The following is an 18755-nucleotide window of genomic DNA, read 5'->3' as shown; positions in this document are numbered from 1 at the left end:
TCATTATGGATTTTTTTGAAAAATCTCAGGCTTGACTGGGACTCGAAACCCAGGACCACCTGCATGACTGGTTCAAGGTCTGACCACTCAGCCACCACAGGGGACTATTATTATTATTATATATATAATTTATTTCAATAAATAGTCTGCCCAGGCATCCTGGGTTGCCAAAAACACAGAATAACATACATATAAGAATAGTAATGATTACAGTAAGATAGATGAGCCAAATTTAAATGTGAACTAGGAGCTTAAGTTTAAGAAATAATAAATTTGTACATATATTTGTAACAATCACACACTAACGAATAGAAAAGGGGGGGGGGGGTATTATGATATTCCGTATAAATGATTTTTCAGAATTGCCACAGACCCTTTAATGGTTGAAGTAATTATTTTTGGAATGATGTCATGGATTCCAAATGTTTTGATAGTGTTTACAGTTGATCGTGGGATGGTGCCCCTCGCTCCGATCATTAAACCATGTACTTCCCAGGTGCCTTCCATCTGATATTTTTCTCGAAAATACGGAATAGTAGGCTCATAAATTTGTTGTTTTTCTTTGTTGACCTCGGATGGTTGGGTCTGGCTCATCTCAAATCTAACAGTTGGGTCCAGTATAAAGCCTTTACTATTAGTCTTGTCTAGAGCCACGATGTCCGCTCTTCTAATTCCGCCGCCTTCAGACGCAACGCAGTGCACCTCTTCATGGACCTCGAAGGATTTGTTTCTAAGGGCTTGTGCTATTAGTTTTCGGATGTTATGATGGCGTGAATTTCTCAGGAGTTCTCCATGCTGACAGGATCCTAGGACGTGTGCTAAGGTTTCAATCTCGTTGCAGTATCTGCAACGGAAACCGTCCAAGGATCTCCCATGAAGACTTCTCACTGGTGCTACGTTAGCATTCATCTTAATTGCGTCCCGCCATTCAGAGGAAGATAGACCCTCCTTAGAAAAAATCCATTTATTTCCGGGAGTATATTCTTGAAATAAAATAACACCTTTTCCTTTATGTGGAAGCGCACACCATTTGTCGTACTCTTGTTTCCTAAGATTTTGTCGTAGTTTATGGACATTGATGTTACTTATATCCAGATCTTCAGGTGGAATTTTTAACTTCCTGGAACATACTTTCTTTTCTGCTGCTATGTTCCTTGTAGAAACGACAAGAGGATTCGAGGTTCTCAATAATGTGTTGCAAATATTGAGATGCTGTAAATATGCTTCCCATTGAGCTTTGAAAAGGCTGAGACCCTTATATTTACGTTCGGTGTACAACATCGCGTCGGGCGTGTCTCCTGGCAAACATAAAATTTCCTTCACCGAACTTTTAATTAACTTATCCACATCTTCGAGAAACCGGTCAGAAAGCTGGTGAAGGGGAGCATTTTGAAGAGGATAAACAAGTATAGGCCAAATATACATATTTAAAACATTGAGTTTTTGTTCTGGTTTCAGAAGATAAGTAGATGTTAAAGCTTGGATCTTATTATTTAAATTATTGATTACTTTGGCAATGTCAAACTTAATTTCATCAGAAAAACTAATCCCAAGGTATTTGATTCGTTCATCTCCATCAATACTATTAACAATTGATCCTCCAAGATTCAATGTCGTACTACTTAATTTTCCTTTCTCGATAACGATGGTTTGAGTTTTAGATTCATTTAGACTTAATCCGATCTGCTGTAATGACCTTTTTGTCATGGTAAATATTTCAGATGCAGCAATTGTACTTTTAGCAACAAGTGCAATATCATCCGCAAATCCTAATGTTACTACATTATTTAGATCCGATACAAGGTCATATCCAAATTCTTCAGCCACACTAGGCTCGGATAATTCATCAAAAATGTGGTCTATGCTGAGATTAAAAAGCATTGGGGAAAGAGGAGCGCCTTGCATAACCCCTTGTTTAAACGGTATGGGTTTTGTTTTATGGATTCCAACCTCTATCTGGGTTTCATTTCCACACTGTAAATTTATAATTAAATCCTGTAATTTTTGGGGAAGGGCAGAATTGTGAATGACAGATTCCAAATGCCGATGTCCAACAGTATCATAAGCTTTATGCACATCAAGAAACAAGATGGTGACATCTTCTTTTTCGATTTTGGCCTTACGAAGAACTGAATTTAATATAGAGGCATTAATCTGTGCACCAGCAGTAGATACAAATCCTCGTTGGTTTTCATTAAATTCTACGTATTGTTGCATTCTTGAACAAAGACACCTCTCCAAAACTCTTCGAATTACTGAACAAATGGTTATAGGTCGATAATTATTTGGGTCCTTTTTTTGCTCCACCTTTATATATAAGAACAGTTCTAGCTATTATTATTATTATTATTATTTACTGAAAATTCTTTCTGCCTTAGCGGACTACCGAAATGACAAAGAATGCTATACAAAATTTACGTATCTTGATACAGTGAATGTAACATTATTATTATTTTATTTGAATATATATCTTAGAGATCACCAGGGTGGTACGGAAGTTAATATTTTTTAGGTTTTCCCAGAATATAAGGCGAATGCCAGGTAATCTCATGGCGAATTCATCTTATCAGGGTACAAAGCATCTTTCCATGCTCAAATTTTTCTTCTCCACTCTTCTGTATTTTCTCAGTCTTCCTTTTCTAATCTTTCCTGTTGTATTTCTTCACTAATTTCCTCCATCCATGTTACCCATGGTCTTCCTCTCTTTCTCCTTCCTGTAGGTATCCATTCCAATATGTCTCAGTAGTCTGTCGTCCTCCATCTTCCAAACATGGCTAAACCAATTTAATTGTTTCCTATGGATACAATTCATTATAGCATTTTGATAATCCATCCTTCTCCTCATTTCTTCATTTATCATTTTATCTAATTTCCCCCTCCCCCCTCTTGTGGGTACTCACCTTGTTGTGGTAATGGGGCTTAAACTTGTTGTTTAAGCTAACAAGTAACAAAGAGGTACCCACATAAGCTGCATTACCACCAATGCAGTCCCACTATATTTTTCACTGTTTATATTCATGGAGTCCCTCAGTGTAAAATTCTCCGGAGGTAAAATAGTCTCTCAAGCAACAGGCAACTATAATGAACACCGATCAAAATACCCCTCATTTCTCGTGAAAAACAACAACCGAATAGACTACAGTGGACTATAGTGGACTTTATGTTGTCAGCAAACAGCTGGATACATTAAGAAGATTGATTGATTTTATCTAATTTTCAACATCGTGAAATACCATTTCACTGTCACCAATTCGACTGACGCTAGATAACCAAGCAGGTGACACAGCGTCTTTAAATGATATGACATTTATTTGATATTTTATATACAATAAGGTAAATTGTTAGTCAGCATACAATAAAATTTATACCGAATTGAAGCCTTGCTCCAAATAGGGATCTAAGCACCACAATCGTCGAAAACGAGTTATTAGTGGAATAGGAATCTGTAATAGTTTCTCTATCATATGGGGACATTTGTCGGTAGCCAGTGGCGGCTCGTGGGTATTGAATTCAGGGGAGCTGCATACAAAAATAAACCATGCAACTTATCTTATTTAAAGATTAGTTCCATGCGCCTTTTCTTGTAGGTTGCAAACTTTTGAATAATCTTCTTATTAAAATCCGATATGTCGTTTAACATAATCTTTACAATGGAAAACATAGACTAATGCGTTCAGTCTCTCTTCTCTCATCGTATTTCTAAGATAGGATTCCATTCTTTTCAAACACGAAAAGCAACGTTCTGGTTCGGAATTTGTCATTGGTATGGTGATAGCTATGCGTAGTAGTTTCACAACTTCTGAAAATGAGACCTGTAAGTTCCCAGAAAGAAGAAACTGCAAGAGCTTGACTGCGTCACTGATATTTCTGAATTCTTGTCTCTGATATAACACAGTGAGTTCCGTTTTTAGTTTGTCTTTATCGAACATTAGAAAAAGCTTCACACATACATTTAGATCATTTTCAGGAAATGAGCTTTTGTAGCATTCAAATTTTTCTTGACACAGAAGAGAAGATAATGAACTGGAATCAGGTGTTAGCTTGTGTGAAAATGAGGTCACACACTTCCTTAGCTGCCACAACCCTTGTCTGAATCCCTTCGACTTTACGACGCTTTTTAGAATTTTCATTTTCACAAATCTCGCTGCTCAACTATGCACTGTTCTGTATTGTCTATATGGCATTAACAAAGCTTGATATGCAGAGTCGGCCTCGGTAGCATAGTCGTTGCGGGTTCGATCCTGGCCCAGATCGATGGCATTTAAGTGTGTTTAAATGAGAAAGGCTCATGTCAGTAGATTTACTGGCATTTAAAAGAATCTTGCGAGACAAAATTCCGGGACACTGGCGACGCTGATATAACCCCTACAGTTGCGAGTGTCGTTAAATAAACCATAATTTAATTATTTTATATGCAGATTTGGACCTTAGAAATATCTAACTGGCGATGTTGTAGTTGGTTGTATAATATATCTACATGATACATCAATAAATGAAAAAAACAGCCAGAAATTGAATTCAGGATCTTCAAGAGCACGCACCAGGGCGCTTGCCTCATTTATTGTGATGTTGTTAGATGTTTCAGATTCCATTATGGTTTGAAAACATTCTAGCAATGGCTCCTTCTTCTCATGAACAACATTTACTGTTCTTATTTTAAATCCATCTTGTTGCTCCAGCTGATGGAATTGTCTTTAAAACACATTAATCTAATACATACTGTGTGGAGATCGAGAGAAGAAAGCAGGGATACTGGATAAATCAGCAACAAATATGCGAGCCTTTGTACAGTATTTTGTTTAGCGGCTCTTTCCATTATGAGATTCAACTGATGTGCACTTAATTTCACATTTCTCCTGAATTGTTAAGGTACTGAACTGAATAGACTGTAAATATTGTACAGAATTAAACATTGTGACACTTGTTATACTCACAACATTAAAGAAAATGTATTTAAAACTGCGCGCTACTGACAAACTGCTGCAAATTTTGCAGCGCCTGGAAACGCTGGATTCATGGCCAGAGGAGGGGTAAAACTAACGCGCAAAGCATCCGAGAAGAGACTGGCAGCTCCAGGGGAGGAAGTGACTTCACTAACTATTGCGTGCATGTCAATGAAAGCGAAATTAAAAAAAAATTCGAGCCGCTAAATAGAGACTGTATAATAAATGTATTTCACAACATAAAACGAGACAAGAGTCACAAATGTCTGGGGGTGCTGCAGCTCCGCAGCCCCTCTTCGAAAGCTGCCCCTGTCGGTAGCTATGGCAACTGTATCAGGTTGAAATTCCAAAGCCGAAGTTCGTTCGTTCGTTCGATGTAGAAGAAGGATCTAGCTCCAGTTAGCTTTTGTTAAATTTCTCAAATGTAGCTTAGATCCCTATGCAGGGCAAGGCTTCAATTGTTATTAATCATTCATTAAATTAACTATTTAACTATACAGATTATAAATAGCTTGTACCTTATTTAATTTCCTGATTGTTGGTACTTCTCCGATGACCCAATTTGTTTTGAGCAAGGAATGTTGTTTGTCACCCAGTAAATACTTGTGGAAATTCATATGAGATATACAAACATAAATTCTCTAATGGATCCAGATATAGACGATTTCTCTGTTTGGTCAACTGATAATTGATGAGAGAGAAAATCAGGACAATTTCTAATTTTCTACACTGCCTGGCCGGATGCAGGACACATACCTAAAGAGCAGGACATGCCTGCCAAAATCCAGATGTCTGGTAACCCTAAGTTTATTTAACTTTTCACTTTCCAAAACATCAATCACTGTATCATTTTTTTTACATTTCTTAGATATATCGCTAGTACCATTAATGAAAAAAAAAAACTTCATTGAACACTTCGCTTCGAGCTATAGTGTCGTTTATTCTTACATTATACAGGGTGATTCACGAAGTTAATGCAATACTCTAGAATGTGAGTTCTGACATCATTCTGATGAAAAAAGTTCATATATACATGTGTCTGATTGTGAATAGTTTCGGATAAAATCACGTTTCTTTCTTCTGTAACACGCATTCTTGTGAACTCTCTCTCTCTTTGGATGTCTGGAGCTGTGTGTGTTATAGTACAGTTGAAGGCAGTGACACAAAATCTCGTGTCATCAGGGTCATGGTTAGAGATAGCTCAACACCATACAATGTATCTACCTAGCATCTGAACAATGGAAGTTAGGGAATGCAGTGCGCGCAGTTCACACTCGGGCAACTATGTGTATTGCTGCAGAAGGTGGCATCTTTGAAAACCAGCTTTAACACCTTCAGGCCTGATGTACATGTACATTATAGTGTCCGATTCCACAGTCTTTCTCGGTAGCATTCGGTCACAATATGATAACACGCTAGAAATACCACTGCACACATCATCTCTTTATTCTTCATCTTTCACAGTTGCTACTTCTCGTCACTGGAATTCTCTGCCGCCTGAAGTCAAGGGCTGCCGAACTTTAATTTCGTTTAAATGTAAATTAGAAAAATATCTTATGATGAGTTGCCAGACCTAACACGTTGCAAATATTTAATGGAATGTGTTCCACTGTATTCATTTTTTTTTTTTGTTTCTTATTTTTATTATCTAAATCGTGTTTATTTATCACTTAACGCCAATATGTATCCCACTGTGTTGTTGTGTTTTATTATTAATCTATTTTTTGTGTACATTTTATTCAATTATCGGTTTCTGGTTTAATTATGTAAATCCTACTTAATTGTAATCTAATACTAATATGTATACTAATGTGTTTATTTTTATTTTTACTGTGTACATTTTTTTTTATTGAATTATCGGCTTCTGTTTTTATGTGATTCGTATTTGATTCTAACTACATTAATATGTATTTCACTATGTTTATTTTTATTTTATGAGGTAAATTTTATGTAACTACCTCTTTTGATCTCATTATGTACCTAAATTGTATCAGTATGTAATTACTTAATTCCGATCCAGTTTTATGTTCAACTGTGTAAGCAAGTTTTAATCCTGGTTGAGTGTAAGAGAAGGCCTTATGGCCTTAACTCTGCCAGGTTAAATAAAGTCATTATTATTATTATTATTATTATTATTATTATTATTATTATTATTATATTGTTTCTTTTTTGGAATGTCTTTATACCTGAACTAAATATAAAATTTAAAATTTTGGGGCCCCAGGGGTCCAAATTGTCCCCAAATTTTGATTTTCTGTGAAGACTTGATTTGGGAATTTTGGATCCTCAGAATGATTATGTGACCAGTTTTTTTTTTTTTTTTTTTTTTTTTTTTTTCAATTTTGTTTAATATGTTGTTGTTGTTGTTTTCTAATGCCAGGCATTTGATAATAAAGTCATTTGACCTCTTGCACTCCAATATTTTTCAAAGATATTATCACGATCAGCCACTGTTTAATATAAATTCAGTCTGAAGGGGTTAATACAAATTTTTCAGGCGAGTAATAACGTGAATGTTCTTTAATGAATTTATAATACACCCAGTACCATTGTTGTAAATAATTTAAATACTTACACCTTCATAATATCTACGTTTATGTTTAACATTCAGAAGGGCGTAACTCACTCAATTAAAAAAAATATTACATATGTTTATGTGAACTTTTTTCATCACAATGTCAGAAATCACACCCTAGAGTATTACACAATCTTCGTGAATCACCCTGTATTTATTGTGATGTTAAAAAACTGGAGAATTTCATGTCGGATTAATGTTCTTCTATTCTATAAAAAAAGCTCACTTTTTTAACTTTAAGAATTATTTAACAAACAGTTCTATGAACTGCCACAAATTTAACAAGCAGTTCAGGCAAACCAGCTGAATGACACCAATACCATTGACCTATGTGAAAAGAGTGAGTTTGTAAATCCTTCTGTTATACAATACAATGCATGTTCTCAATTCCAGTTTCCACCTATTGAGAAAGAATGGGTGCTTTTTAAGAAAAAATTATTACGTTATCAGGATAAACACGCCTCTTTTTTTCCGGAAACATTAATTATTTTCCTTACTTACTTACTTACAAATGGCTTTCAAGGAACCCGAAGGTTCATTGCTGCCCTCACATAAGCCCGCCATCGGTCCCTATCCTGTGCAAGATTAATCCAGTCTCTATCATCATATCCCACCTCCCTCAAATCCATTTTAATATTATCCTCCCATCTACGTCTCAGCCTCCCCAAAGGTCTTTTTCCCTCCGGTCTCCCAACTAACACTCTATATGCATTTCTGGATTCGCCCATATGTGCTACATGCCCTGCCCATCTCAAACGTCTGGATTTAATGTTCCTAATTATGTCAGGTGAAGAATACAATGCGTGCAGTTCTGCGTTGTGTAACTTTCTCCATTCTCCTGTAGCTTCATCCCGCTTAGCCCCAAATATTTTCCTAAGCACCTTATTCTCAAACACCCTTAACCTATGTTCCTCTCTCAGAGTGAGAGTCCAAGTTTCACAACCATACAGAACAACCAGTAATATAACTGGTTTATAAATTCTAACTTTCAGATTTTTTGACAGCAGACTAGATGATAAAAGCTTCTCAACCGAATAATAACACGCATTTAATTATTTTCCTGCAAAACATTATTTTCGCGAAAATTCACGATAAAAATATATTATTACATACGGGCTATTCCATCTCAAATAGAAATATAGAGAAAATTGACCTTGCAATTTTTAAATACAATGAAACTTTTTCTGTCCGTAGACAACTATGATACAATGCTTTGTGCAAATTTTAGGCATCAGAACTTCATAGTGTTTAAATTAAAAATATTTTAATTTATCGTATTTTCATAAAATTAGCAATTTTAAACTGTTGTGGCTCCGAAACCCTTTCACCCAATGATCAAAATCATGGTTTATTTTGATGCTGAAAAGTTAAAGATTATATTTACATGTGAACAGTTTTTCTTACTTTTTATGGAAATGGAGAAATTTAGATTTTTCTTAATTAAGACACCTTTGCCCACGAAAAAATATTTTAAAAATATATGGTTAGATTCCGCATTGAAAGTACAAATAAACACGTATTTTTTAATAAGAAAGTATTGAAAAATCAAATAAAGAAAATAAATAGTACGCACGTGAGCTAACCAGCTGACTGTGAGGCGGGAGCTAGCAAGGCCAGGAGACATAAACACGTGATGTTTCATCTAGTAGCACATAGCTGGGCTAGCTTTATCACAGGTTTTCATAAACACAGGAGTAAAATGACGCCCAAAGCTCGCTTATCTTCATCTCTCGGCCAGTGCTTGCTGTGTTGCGCCTTTCAAGTCTAGGCCTGTGAATATAATTTATTTAATATCCCCGAAACTTATTGCCCTGACATTAAGCAAACAATGCCGAATCCCTCTTAATAATGCAAGGTTTTTTTCTCAATATTTTTTTACATTTTTACAAATGGGCAAAAAGCCTAAAAGTAAGTAAAATCAGATTATCTGTCTCTCTGTATAGAATAAAAATAAGGATTACTTCTTATCATAACCTACAAAATGTCAGCTTCAAAATGAGCTCTCGTTCAATGTTCTGCAGTAAATGGTTCCAGAGTTCTGAGCGCTGAAAGAGGCTTGTTTTTCTAAAATACGCTAAATTTGTCGCTCAACAATACGAAAACCGTTTGACTTTCGATAGTATATTTTTGCAAATGCACTCTCCTCAGCACCTTGTATAAATAGGGAAAAAATTAGAGTATAAAAAAAATGCGAGGTTTTTTACTGATCGATTTCATATGGAATAGCCCATACATATTCATTAAAAAAACTTTCCCCTTTAATCTACAATTTATCGCTAATGCCTCTAAAATGACTATACATAGAGGCAATGGAATAAAACATCATGACATGAGTACAATACCTGCTAACTTCGTTTCTTAATATTATGTTGATTGTAGAAGAGAAGGAATCCTTGTCGGCCATACTGGAGAAATTAGTAACTGTCTCTTCAACTTCGACTGTCACCTCATTGCTAGCAGTTCTATGGACAATACAGCAAGGGTGTGGGATCAGCGCACCTTCACCACTCTGGCCACAATTGAGGGTCACAATGATGAGGTGAGTTGTCATGAAGACAACAAGACAAGCGATAAAATGGGTACCAGTAAACTTATAAGGAAACCTAGGTGTAGTACAGTCAGCTCACAATTCTTCACTACAGGAAACTGCAGTTCGATCACAGATCTTATGATGCAGAAAAAAATACATGTCACATTTATGCTATTTATTCCATTCATCATCATTGCTAGTATCACCATCTTCATTATTATTGCTATTATTGTCCACTGCTGTTGGAGTAATGGTTAGCATGTGCGACACTGAAACAAACGGGCCTGGGTTCAAATCCTGACTGGGGAAAGTTACTATTTTTACTTGGTTATTTTATGATACTTTATCAACTGCTATGGTTGTCTAGCATTTGAATGAGGTGAGGTGATAATGCTAGCGAAATGAGTCCAGGGTCCAGTGCCGAAAGTTACCCAGCATTTGCTCTTAACGAGTTGAGGGAAAACCCCAGAAAAAAACCTCAACCAAGTAACTTGTCTCAATCAGGATTTGAAGCCAGGCCTGCTAGATGTGCTAACCATTACTCCACAGTGGTCGACTGGGACAAGTTATCTGGTTGAAGTTTTTTCTGGTTTTTTCCCTCAACCCATTAAGAGCAAATGCTGAGTAAAGTTCAGCACTTGACCCTGCATTCATTTCGCTGGCATTACCACCTTCATCTCATTAAGACGCTAAATAACCATAGCAGTTGATAAAGTGTCGTAAAATAACAAATTTAAAAAATATATTATTATTATTAACATATAATAATAATAATAATACAAAACTTTACAGACATTTATTATACTAAGCTAGTTTAAAATATGATTACTTAAATTTCGGAATCAAGTACAGTATAACAATGACAGTACTGGGAAAAATATTTTTGGTAGCTTCAATAGTCATCTACAAATTTAAAGCACCATAATATTAACTGTTTAATAATTTATACGAGGGAGTTTTGAAAAGTAATGCCTCCTAATTTTTTGTTAATTGTTAACAAATGTTGCAGTACTAGCTGTCATACATTCTATTCAGTTAACTTTCCTGCTTCACTGATGCAAGTTTCCTATCTTTGCTGCTAGAGAGCTCTGAATTAATAATAATCCATGGTGTCACAGCCCTTGAAGGGCCCAGACTGACCAACCGGCTGCTGGCCTCACGTTTACATGCCGAAGCAGAGATGGACAATCATCCAACCAGAACAGAGGTATTGTGTGTTAGCACGATGATCCCCCCAGTCAGTATAGCTGACTTTCTTCAGAGGATTTGGTACTATTGTAGCTGTCCAATTGCATCACGATGCTGGGTGAGCACTATTCCCATACACTGGCAGAAATTTCATGAAAAAATTTCTCTTCTACGAGGACTCGAACCAGTCCATATTCTGTAAAGTGAGTCCTGGGCAGGATGTCTTAGTCCACGATGCGGGACATACATTTACACAAAACAGTCAAAATTATGAAATAAAGAAAATTTCACAAACATGGATTTTACCTTTCATGGTGAGCAATGGAATTAAGAAGACATTTTGTTGCACTGTAAACTTCTCGATCTTGTCTACCCTCAAATGAACCAAAGGAGAAATTTCAGCATCCTATGCATGTCAATAAATCAGTATTTTATTTTTTCAGTCAATCACTTATCATTTATCAATGACAGAAAAAGATTCTGTTACATCAAAAGTACAATTGTTAAAAAATCATGAATATTTTCGACTTACATGGAAGTCATCTTCAGGTGATATTTTGACAAACAATATTTGAAAACTAGGTGAATATTTAAATACATTTAAAACACTTGTAACTGATCTGATCATGTGTGCTTTACATGAAGTAGTGAAGTGACATACATAATTTTAAAATAACATACTAAGTAGAGAATCTTCCATTAATCTTAATTGTGATACAATATGTTTAAAATATAGAATTAAAATAATTTAAAATTGTTCATTAAAATTGTTGACTAAAATTGTTCAGTGTGACGTTGGAAGACTTTGTGAAGTGAAAAGTGAAGAGTCTGCCATGTAACGCCAGGATGACCAGGCCACAACATCTGGAAACTCTCAACACGGCGAATAGACTGAGAATTCTTCACTTTTCACTTCACAAAGTCTTCCAACGTCACACTGAACAATTTTAGTCAACAATTTTAATGAACAATTTTAAATGATTTTAATGCTATATTTTAAACATATTGTATCACAATTAAGATGAATGGAAGATCTCTACTTTGTATGTTATTTTAAAATTATGTATGTCACTTCACTACTTCATGTAAAGCACATGTGATCAGATCAGTTACAAGTGTTTTAAATGTATTTAAATATTCACCTAGTTTTCAAATATTGTTTGTCAAAATATCACTTGAAGATGACTTCCATGTAAGTCGAAAATATTTGTGATTTTTTAACAATTGTACTTTTGATGTAACAGAATCTTTTTCTGTCATTGATAAATGATAAGTGATTGACTGAAAAAATAAAATACTGATTTATTGATATAATTTCACAAAACTTATCTGATATTCAACATGACCTTTAAATTCATCCTATGCATGGCTGTGAACAGATGAGAACCATGAGGTGCGCGTAGATAAAAATACTTTATTTTGCCTAAATGAGTGAACACACAAAAAACAGATAGCGAGGACTGACTATGTATATTTCACAACATGACAGTACAAAAAATTACAGGCTCTTATAACTGAGGATGGAAATACATAGATTTTTCTATTATTGTATGTTGTGCAGGTGCTTGACATCGCATTTGATTACAAAGGAAAGAGGTTGGCAACTGCAAGTAGTGATGCCACTGCAAGAGTGTGGGATGTACACTCAGACTTCAAGTTACTGGCTAAGATGGAGGGTCACACAGAGGAGGTGTCCAAGGTAAGCACTTCTATAGCTCAATTAGAAGAATCAGGGATTGATTCCCCTCAAATTCTATCGGATGTTTTATCTGTCATTCTACAGAAGCTGTTTAGTATGAAACAGTGGCGTAGCGTCAATGTAAGCTAAAAAGCTCAGCTTCCCCAGTTAATAATAATTTCATAATAAACCTGCTGTCTATGGACAAAATTATTTATTAATTTTAATAGAATTTATATTTACGCGTTAAATATTGTGATGCGGCAGCTCAGGATGATTTGTGATGCAGCAGTAAACAAGAAGCCTGCACACACCAGCTTCCAAGCAGACTGGTTTCTTACACTCGTTCTTCTGTGTAACCCACCCCGCAGATTTTCCATCCCTTTCTAACTAAACTACCCTGGTCGCAAGGCTCGCAGGAAGCTAGCTTTGACATTGAAAATAAGTAGTTTCCGAGTTATCCCTTTTCGTCAGTTGTGTTCAATTGAAGTGTTAGTGTGCATTGTGGCTGATATAATAAATAATGAGTGAAATAACAGTTCCTGACACCAATTTACTTGAATTTTTTAGGACAATTCTATTATCAAGACTGACTTACGAACAAAGGTGTGATCTAAAAAACAAATGACCGACTCCCTTGCTGTTAATGAAGGACAGAAACAAAAGACAGCCACATACTTACGTACTGTATCTATTGACCGTTAATATTGTGATTTCTCTAAGTATGACAGGGAGTGAGCTAGTGTTATACTATACGTGTCTATTTAATGTGTAAACCGTGAAATCATATTTTACTACGTACCATTTGAGATCATGCCTTATTGGTGTTACTTACGAGGTTCCAACCAATCTTCGACTGATGACTTGACATTGACTACTATTTATTTTAAGACTATATTTTTGTAATACGTTTTCTCATATTGCATGAAAGACAACTTGAATTAGCTTCCCCTGCTCAAAATTTCATGCTACCCCACTAGTATGAAATAATATGACAGCAATGGTGGAATAGTAAGAAAAGCCTGGATCATATATGTGGAGAATGGAGAACAAGAAAGAATGTATAAAAAAATTTCAGTTTGAAGAAAAATATTTTATTGGCTCCATTAACTTCTATTACATAGTCATTCTTCTTTTTACTTTTCAGAATTTCGTTTTACTTTTTAATATATTATATTATAGTTAGTAATTTTATAAACAATTTTACACATGATTTTAATACAGTGCACCTGAGCCATCTGGACCGAGAAAATGGTCAGCTGTTTATCTGTTAGGTTGCCACATGTCTGCTGCTAGGAGTGAATGCACACATTCGATAATGATAGTTCATTTGCTGTGATGAATGCAGGTTGTTTGTTCTGTCAGCTGTTGTGCAGCAATGGTAAACAATATTCAGTAAGATAACATATAATCCATTTTGAATCTTGCGTACACCACTTTTAACACTTGAATATAATTAATTGATGAACAAGTAGACTATTACTATTTAACACGAGTAAGTCTACTTGTTCATCAATTAATTATAACATATAATGTATATAAAGAATACGAAATCATGTAGCACAACCAGACGAAAATTCAGTTGTAAATATCCTGGCAAACCAATGCCCTTTAGATGTACAATATTAAGGTTATTTGATAGACTCAATGAAACAAGCTCTTTAAATGACAGAAAAAAGAAGGCAAAAAATTGTATGTTCTTATGGAGGAAAAAAATGAAATTGGGATGGCCTTCGAGTATAGTTCCTCACAAGTCTCTTTAAGGTTTAGCACAGGCAACAGGAATTTACAAAGCATCTGCATAATGATTCGTTCGTACTGGTATCGAATCATTTCTGAATCAAATTAACGAATATATCTAGTGAATCATTACAACTGAATCAATAATAGTTTTAAATGAATTATACTTCCTATCTCTACTCTAGTTGCATTTGTTCACTGGACCATAATCAACACCAGAACACCCACACCCAACACCTTATACAATAAACCCCATTTTAACATTCCCGTTTTTACAGAACGTAATCTGTTAAGTCCCAGTTAAATTAACATATGAATAATGTAATTAATTCCCGTTTTTAAGGAAATCTGATCTAAGGAAAATCCCGCTTTTAAGGAATATCTTTCAGTGGAAATGTTATGTTTTATTTAATGACGCTCACAACTGCAGAAGTTATATCAGTGTCGCCGGATGTGCCAGAATTTTGTGCCGCAGGAGTTCTTTTACATGCCAGTAAATCTACACACTTAAATGCCATCGCCCTCGCCCGGGATCGAACCCGCAACCTTGGGCACAGAAGGCCAGTGCTATACCAACTCGCCAACCAGTCGACTTTTCAGTGGATTTTCTGATAATGAAGCCCGAAATATTGACTTGACTTTCAATAATCAATAGTATCAGCATATTCGATAGCAAATCTCAATCGATAGTAATGTGGTGCCATGTAGCGGCATTACTTTGTATTGTTCTTTATGGTCTTGCTTTGCGTTGCTATCACAATGTGATTGCTTTGTTCTCGCGAGTTATGTGGATCATGATTCCAAGCTTTATTTGTTAGTTTATGCTGTTTGCACATTGTTACAATGGCAATTTACTTATGTACAAATGGCTTTTAAGGAACCTGCAGGTTCATTGCCGCCCTCGGTCCCTATCCTGTGCAAGATTAATCCAGTCTTTATCATATCTCGCCTTCCTCAAATCTATTTTAATATTATCCTCCCATCTACGTCTCGGCCTCCCAACTAACACTCTATATGCATTTCTGGATTCGCCCATACGTGCCACATGCCCTGCCCATCTCAAACATCTGGATTTAATGTTCCTAATTATGTCAGGTGAAGAATACAATGCGTGCAATTCTGCGTTGTGTAACTTTCTCCATTCTCCTGTAACTTCATCCCTCTTAACCCCAAATATTTTCCTAAGAACCTTATTCTCAAACACCCTTAATCTCTGTTCCTCCCTCAAAGTGAGAGTGGTGACTTAATGGAAAAAATTAACCATCGGACAGAAAGTGAAAATAATAAGGGATGTCGAGGTTAATCCTCAAATGACACTATTGCATATGGCAAAAAAAGCATGGTTTGCCAATTACTTTATAATGGGGAATACTGAAGTAGAAAAAAGAAACTTTCAATGCCTAATTTCATTGTGGTTTGGGTTCAACCAAATGGAAAAACATTCGTGTCTCACCATTTGAAGAGTTAGAAAATATTATAATTAAATTTATTGCAAATAATAAAGCCTAATTAAATGATTATAAAACAACCTGTTAGTACTAGTTATTTTAGTCTTTCCTTCCCATTTTATGTAGACCCTTTTTTAAGGAAAACCCCTATTTAAGGAAACGAAAAGTAATCCCTCAGAGATTCGTAAAAAGGGTTCTACATATTTGAATTTAATCTATGCACACTCCTTACAAGTTTCCTGTATCTGTACAATGTTTATTTTCCTCCCTACAATTCGTTTTCTGTCCTCTGCCTGAGGTTCTGGCTGATATGCATATCTATTATCAGGCAGTACACCTCACTTGATGATATGTGTCAGAGGAAGAACAATTGTTTGTATGCATCTGAAGTCGGACTAGTTTAGGGTGACCAGACATCCTGTTTTTAACAGGATTGTCCCTTTCTTCAGCTTCTTGTCCCCTGTCCCGAGAAAAGTACGTTCAGGATGCCGTTTCCCTAAATTATTGTTAAAGTATTTATTTTTTTTTTTATTATGAAAGATAAATACATTAGGTTTATAAATGGCATCCCGTTTCCCTAAATTATTGTTAAAGTATTTCTTTTTTTTTATTATTATAAAAGATAAATATGGTACCCATTAGGTTTAAAACAATAATTCAAATTGTAAGTTTTGAGTTAGGAGTAATCAGAAAGAGTGTTTTCATTGTTGAATTCAATTTGGTCTGACGAATGGAACTTTATGGCCATATATTAATCACAAAATGTCATTTCAAAAATGTGTCTTGCGTGGACTTCTATAGTTTCCTGAAGGAAAGGCCAGCACTTCTACAGAAAATTCACTCATCAGAGAAGTATGATGCAGATTGTATAGTTGATCTTCATGGAGAATGTTAAATATAATAGTTAAAAGGTAATATGGGACAAAAAATTTTGTTATGAAACAAGTTCAGAATACAGTGGCATGGATATAATGTAAGGTCCAATTAACCTGAAGTATTTTTAAACAGATAAGTTAACCTATTTAATCCAGACTAGTTGCAATATAAAAAATTGTCATCAATGACTTAAGCCAAGTATCTATACCACTCTATTATGTACGTGTATAATTTTATTATAGTCCAGTTATTATAAACAGTGTAGTATTTATTATTTTAAAATAAATAAAACTGGACCTTATTGCTCACTGATATTATATAAACACAAGTAATAATGAATGTTTAGATGAAATGTTGATTCATGTCAACTTTAATAAGTGTCCCGGTTTTTTATTTTGGAAATCTGGTCACCCTAGACTAGTGTAATATGTAGTGGGCGATGTATGCAATGGAGGGGGAAAGGAACTGCCCATCCTACCCTATTATCTCCTGGCCTAGTTGCCTCATAAGTGGTGTCTTCTTGGTATCACTTGTGGGGTTCAGACCTGTCTTCAGGCAGTTGACCAAACAACAATTCGTTTTCTGTATTTGTAACGTGTTTATTTGCCTTTCAGGTGTGTTTTAGCCCTGTCGGAGGTCAACTCCTTACAGCCTCCCTCGACAGAACAGCTCGTGTATGGAATGCAGACACTGGAAACTGTATCCAAGTTCTCGAAGGGCACAAAGATGAAGTTTTCTCCTGTGCTTTCAGTTACAATGGAGATATCATCGTCACAGCCTCTAAGGACAATACATGCAGAATTTGGAGATAAAAGTTTGCTTATAAATAAATAAACTTAACAAACCACAGTGTTTGATTGTGATAAACAGCTTTCAAGTAATAAACATGGATTTTAAGGTGAATTTGTAGTAGCATTAACGTTATTGATAACAGTTCTCTATATTAGAGTTCCTTATTCATCATTTGACTATTGAAATTCAATAAATATTAATATTAAAAGCCATTGCACCAAATCTTTTATAACTATTCTGGTTTATTAATTAACTGCCTTATTTGATGACACTTCTGACTACAAGAACTTCAGTGTTGGCTTTCCACATCGAAGTTATGGATTAAAATTCAGCATATTCAGGCAGAATTTGTGGTGGACAGAAATAGTATTGGGCCATAGAGCTAAGAATAATAGGGAGATGACATAATGTTACAGCTGTAATAGAAGCCCCATATTTGTTTTGGTAAAACTCTGTGTAGGTACTGAACATTTGTTCATTTCTGTTTAGATAGTGGATCTGTGATTTAAATTTTGAATCAATCCTTATTCGTAGCAATTAACTCGCAAATTATACCTAAACAATAAATTACTGGAATGGCTGAATAATTTTTAACTATCTTTGAGATTCATTATCATTTACACTAGATCTTGATATCCTCAATCAAATTATTAAATTTATAAAAACCCTAAGCATTCAGTTACGAAACCACCGTTAAGCTTAGTTCAAAAGTACACTTACTTACAAATGGTTTTTAAGAAACCCGGAGGTTCATTGCCGCACACACATAAGCCCATCATCCGTCCCTATCCTGAGCAAGATTAATCCAGTCCATACCATCATATCCCACCTCGCTCAAATCTATTTTAATATTATCCTTCCATCTACATCTCGGCCTCCCCAAAAATCTTTTCCCCTCAGGTCTTCCAAGTAACACTCTATATGCAGTTCTAGATTCACCTATACATGCTACATTCCCTGCCCATCTCAAACGTCTGGATTTAAT

The 18755-nt window shown here is 35.3% G+C and overlaps 1 protein-coding gene across 1 annotated transcript in view; it reads left to right on the top strand.

Annotated features, from left to right (window-relative positions):
* LOC138694183 (dynein assembly factor with WD repeat domains 1-like) overlaps positions 1 to 17790 on the top strand; it is a 29747-nt gene extending 11957 nt beyond the window's left edge. Inside the window, exons 6-8 of the mRNA XM_069817755.1 lie at positions 9898 to 10057; positions 12798 to 12935; positions 17593 to 17790. Coding sequence (XP_069673856.1) covers positions 9898 to 10057; positions 12798 to 12935; positions 17593 to 17790 — 496 coding nt within the window. The remainder of the gene's footprint in view (positions 1 to 9897; positions 10058 to 12797; positions 12936 to 17592) is intronic.
* Positions 17791 to 18755: the final 965 nt, after the last annotated feature.

This window comes from Periplaneta americana, chromosome 2, assembly GCF_040183065.1.
Source record: "Periplaneta americana isolate PAMFEO1 chromosome 2, P.americana_PAMFEO1_priV1, whole genome shotgun sequence".
In the NCBI taxonomy this organism is placed as follows: Eukaryota; Metazoa; Arthropoda; class Insecta; order Blattodea; family Blattidae; genus Periplaneta; species Periplaneta americana.
The sequence above is the reverse complement of the archived record's forward strand: the minus strand, read 5'-3'. Positions and strand labels throughout refer to the sequence as shown.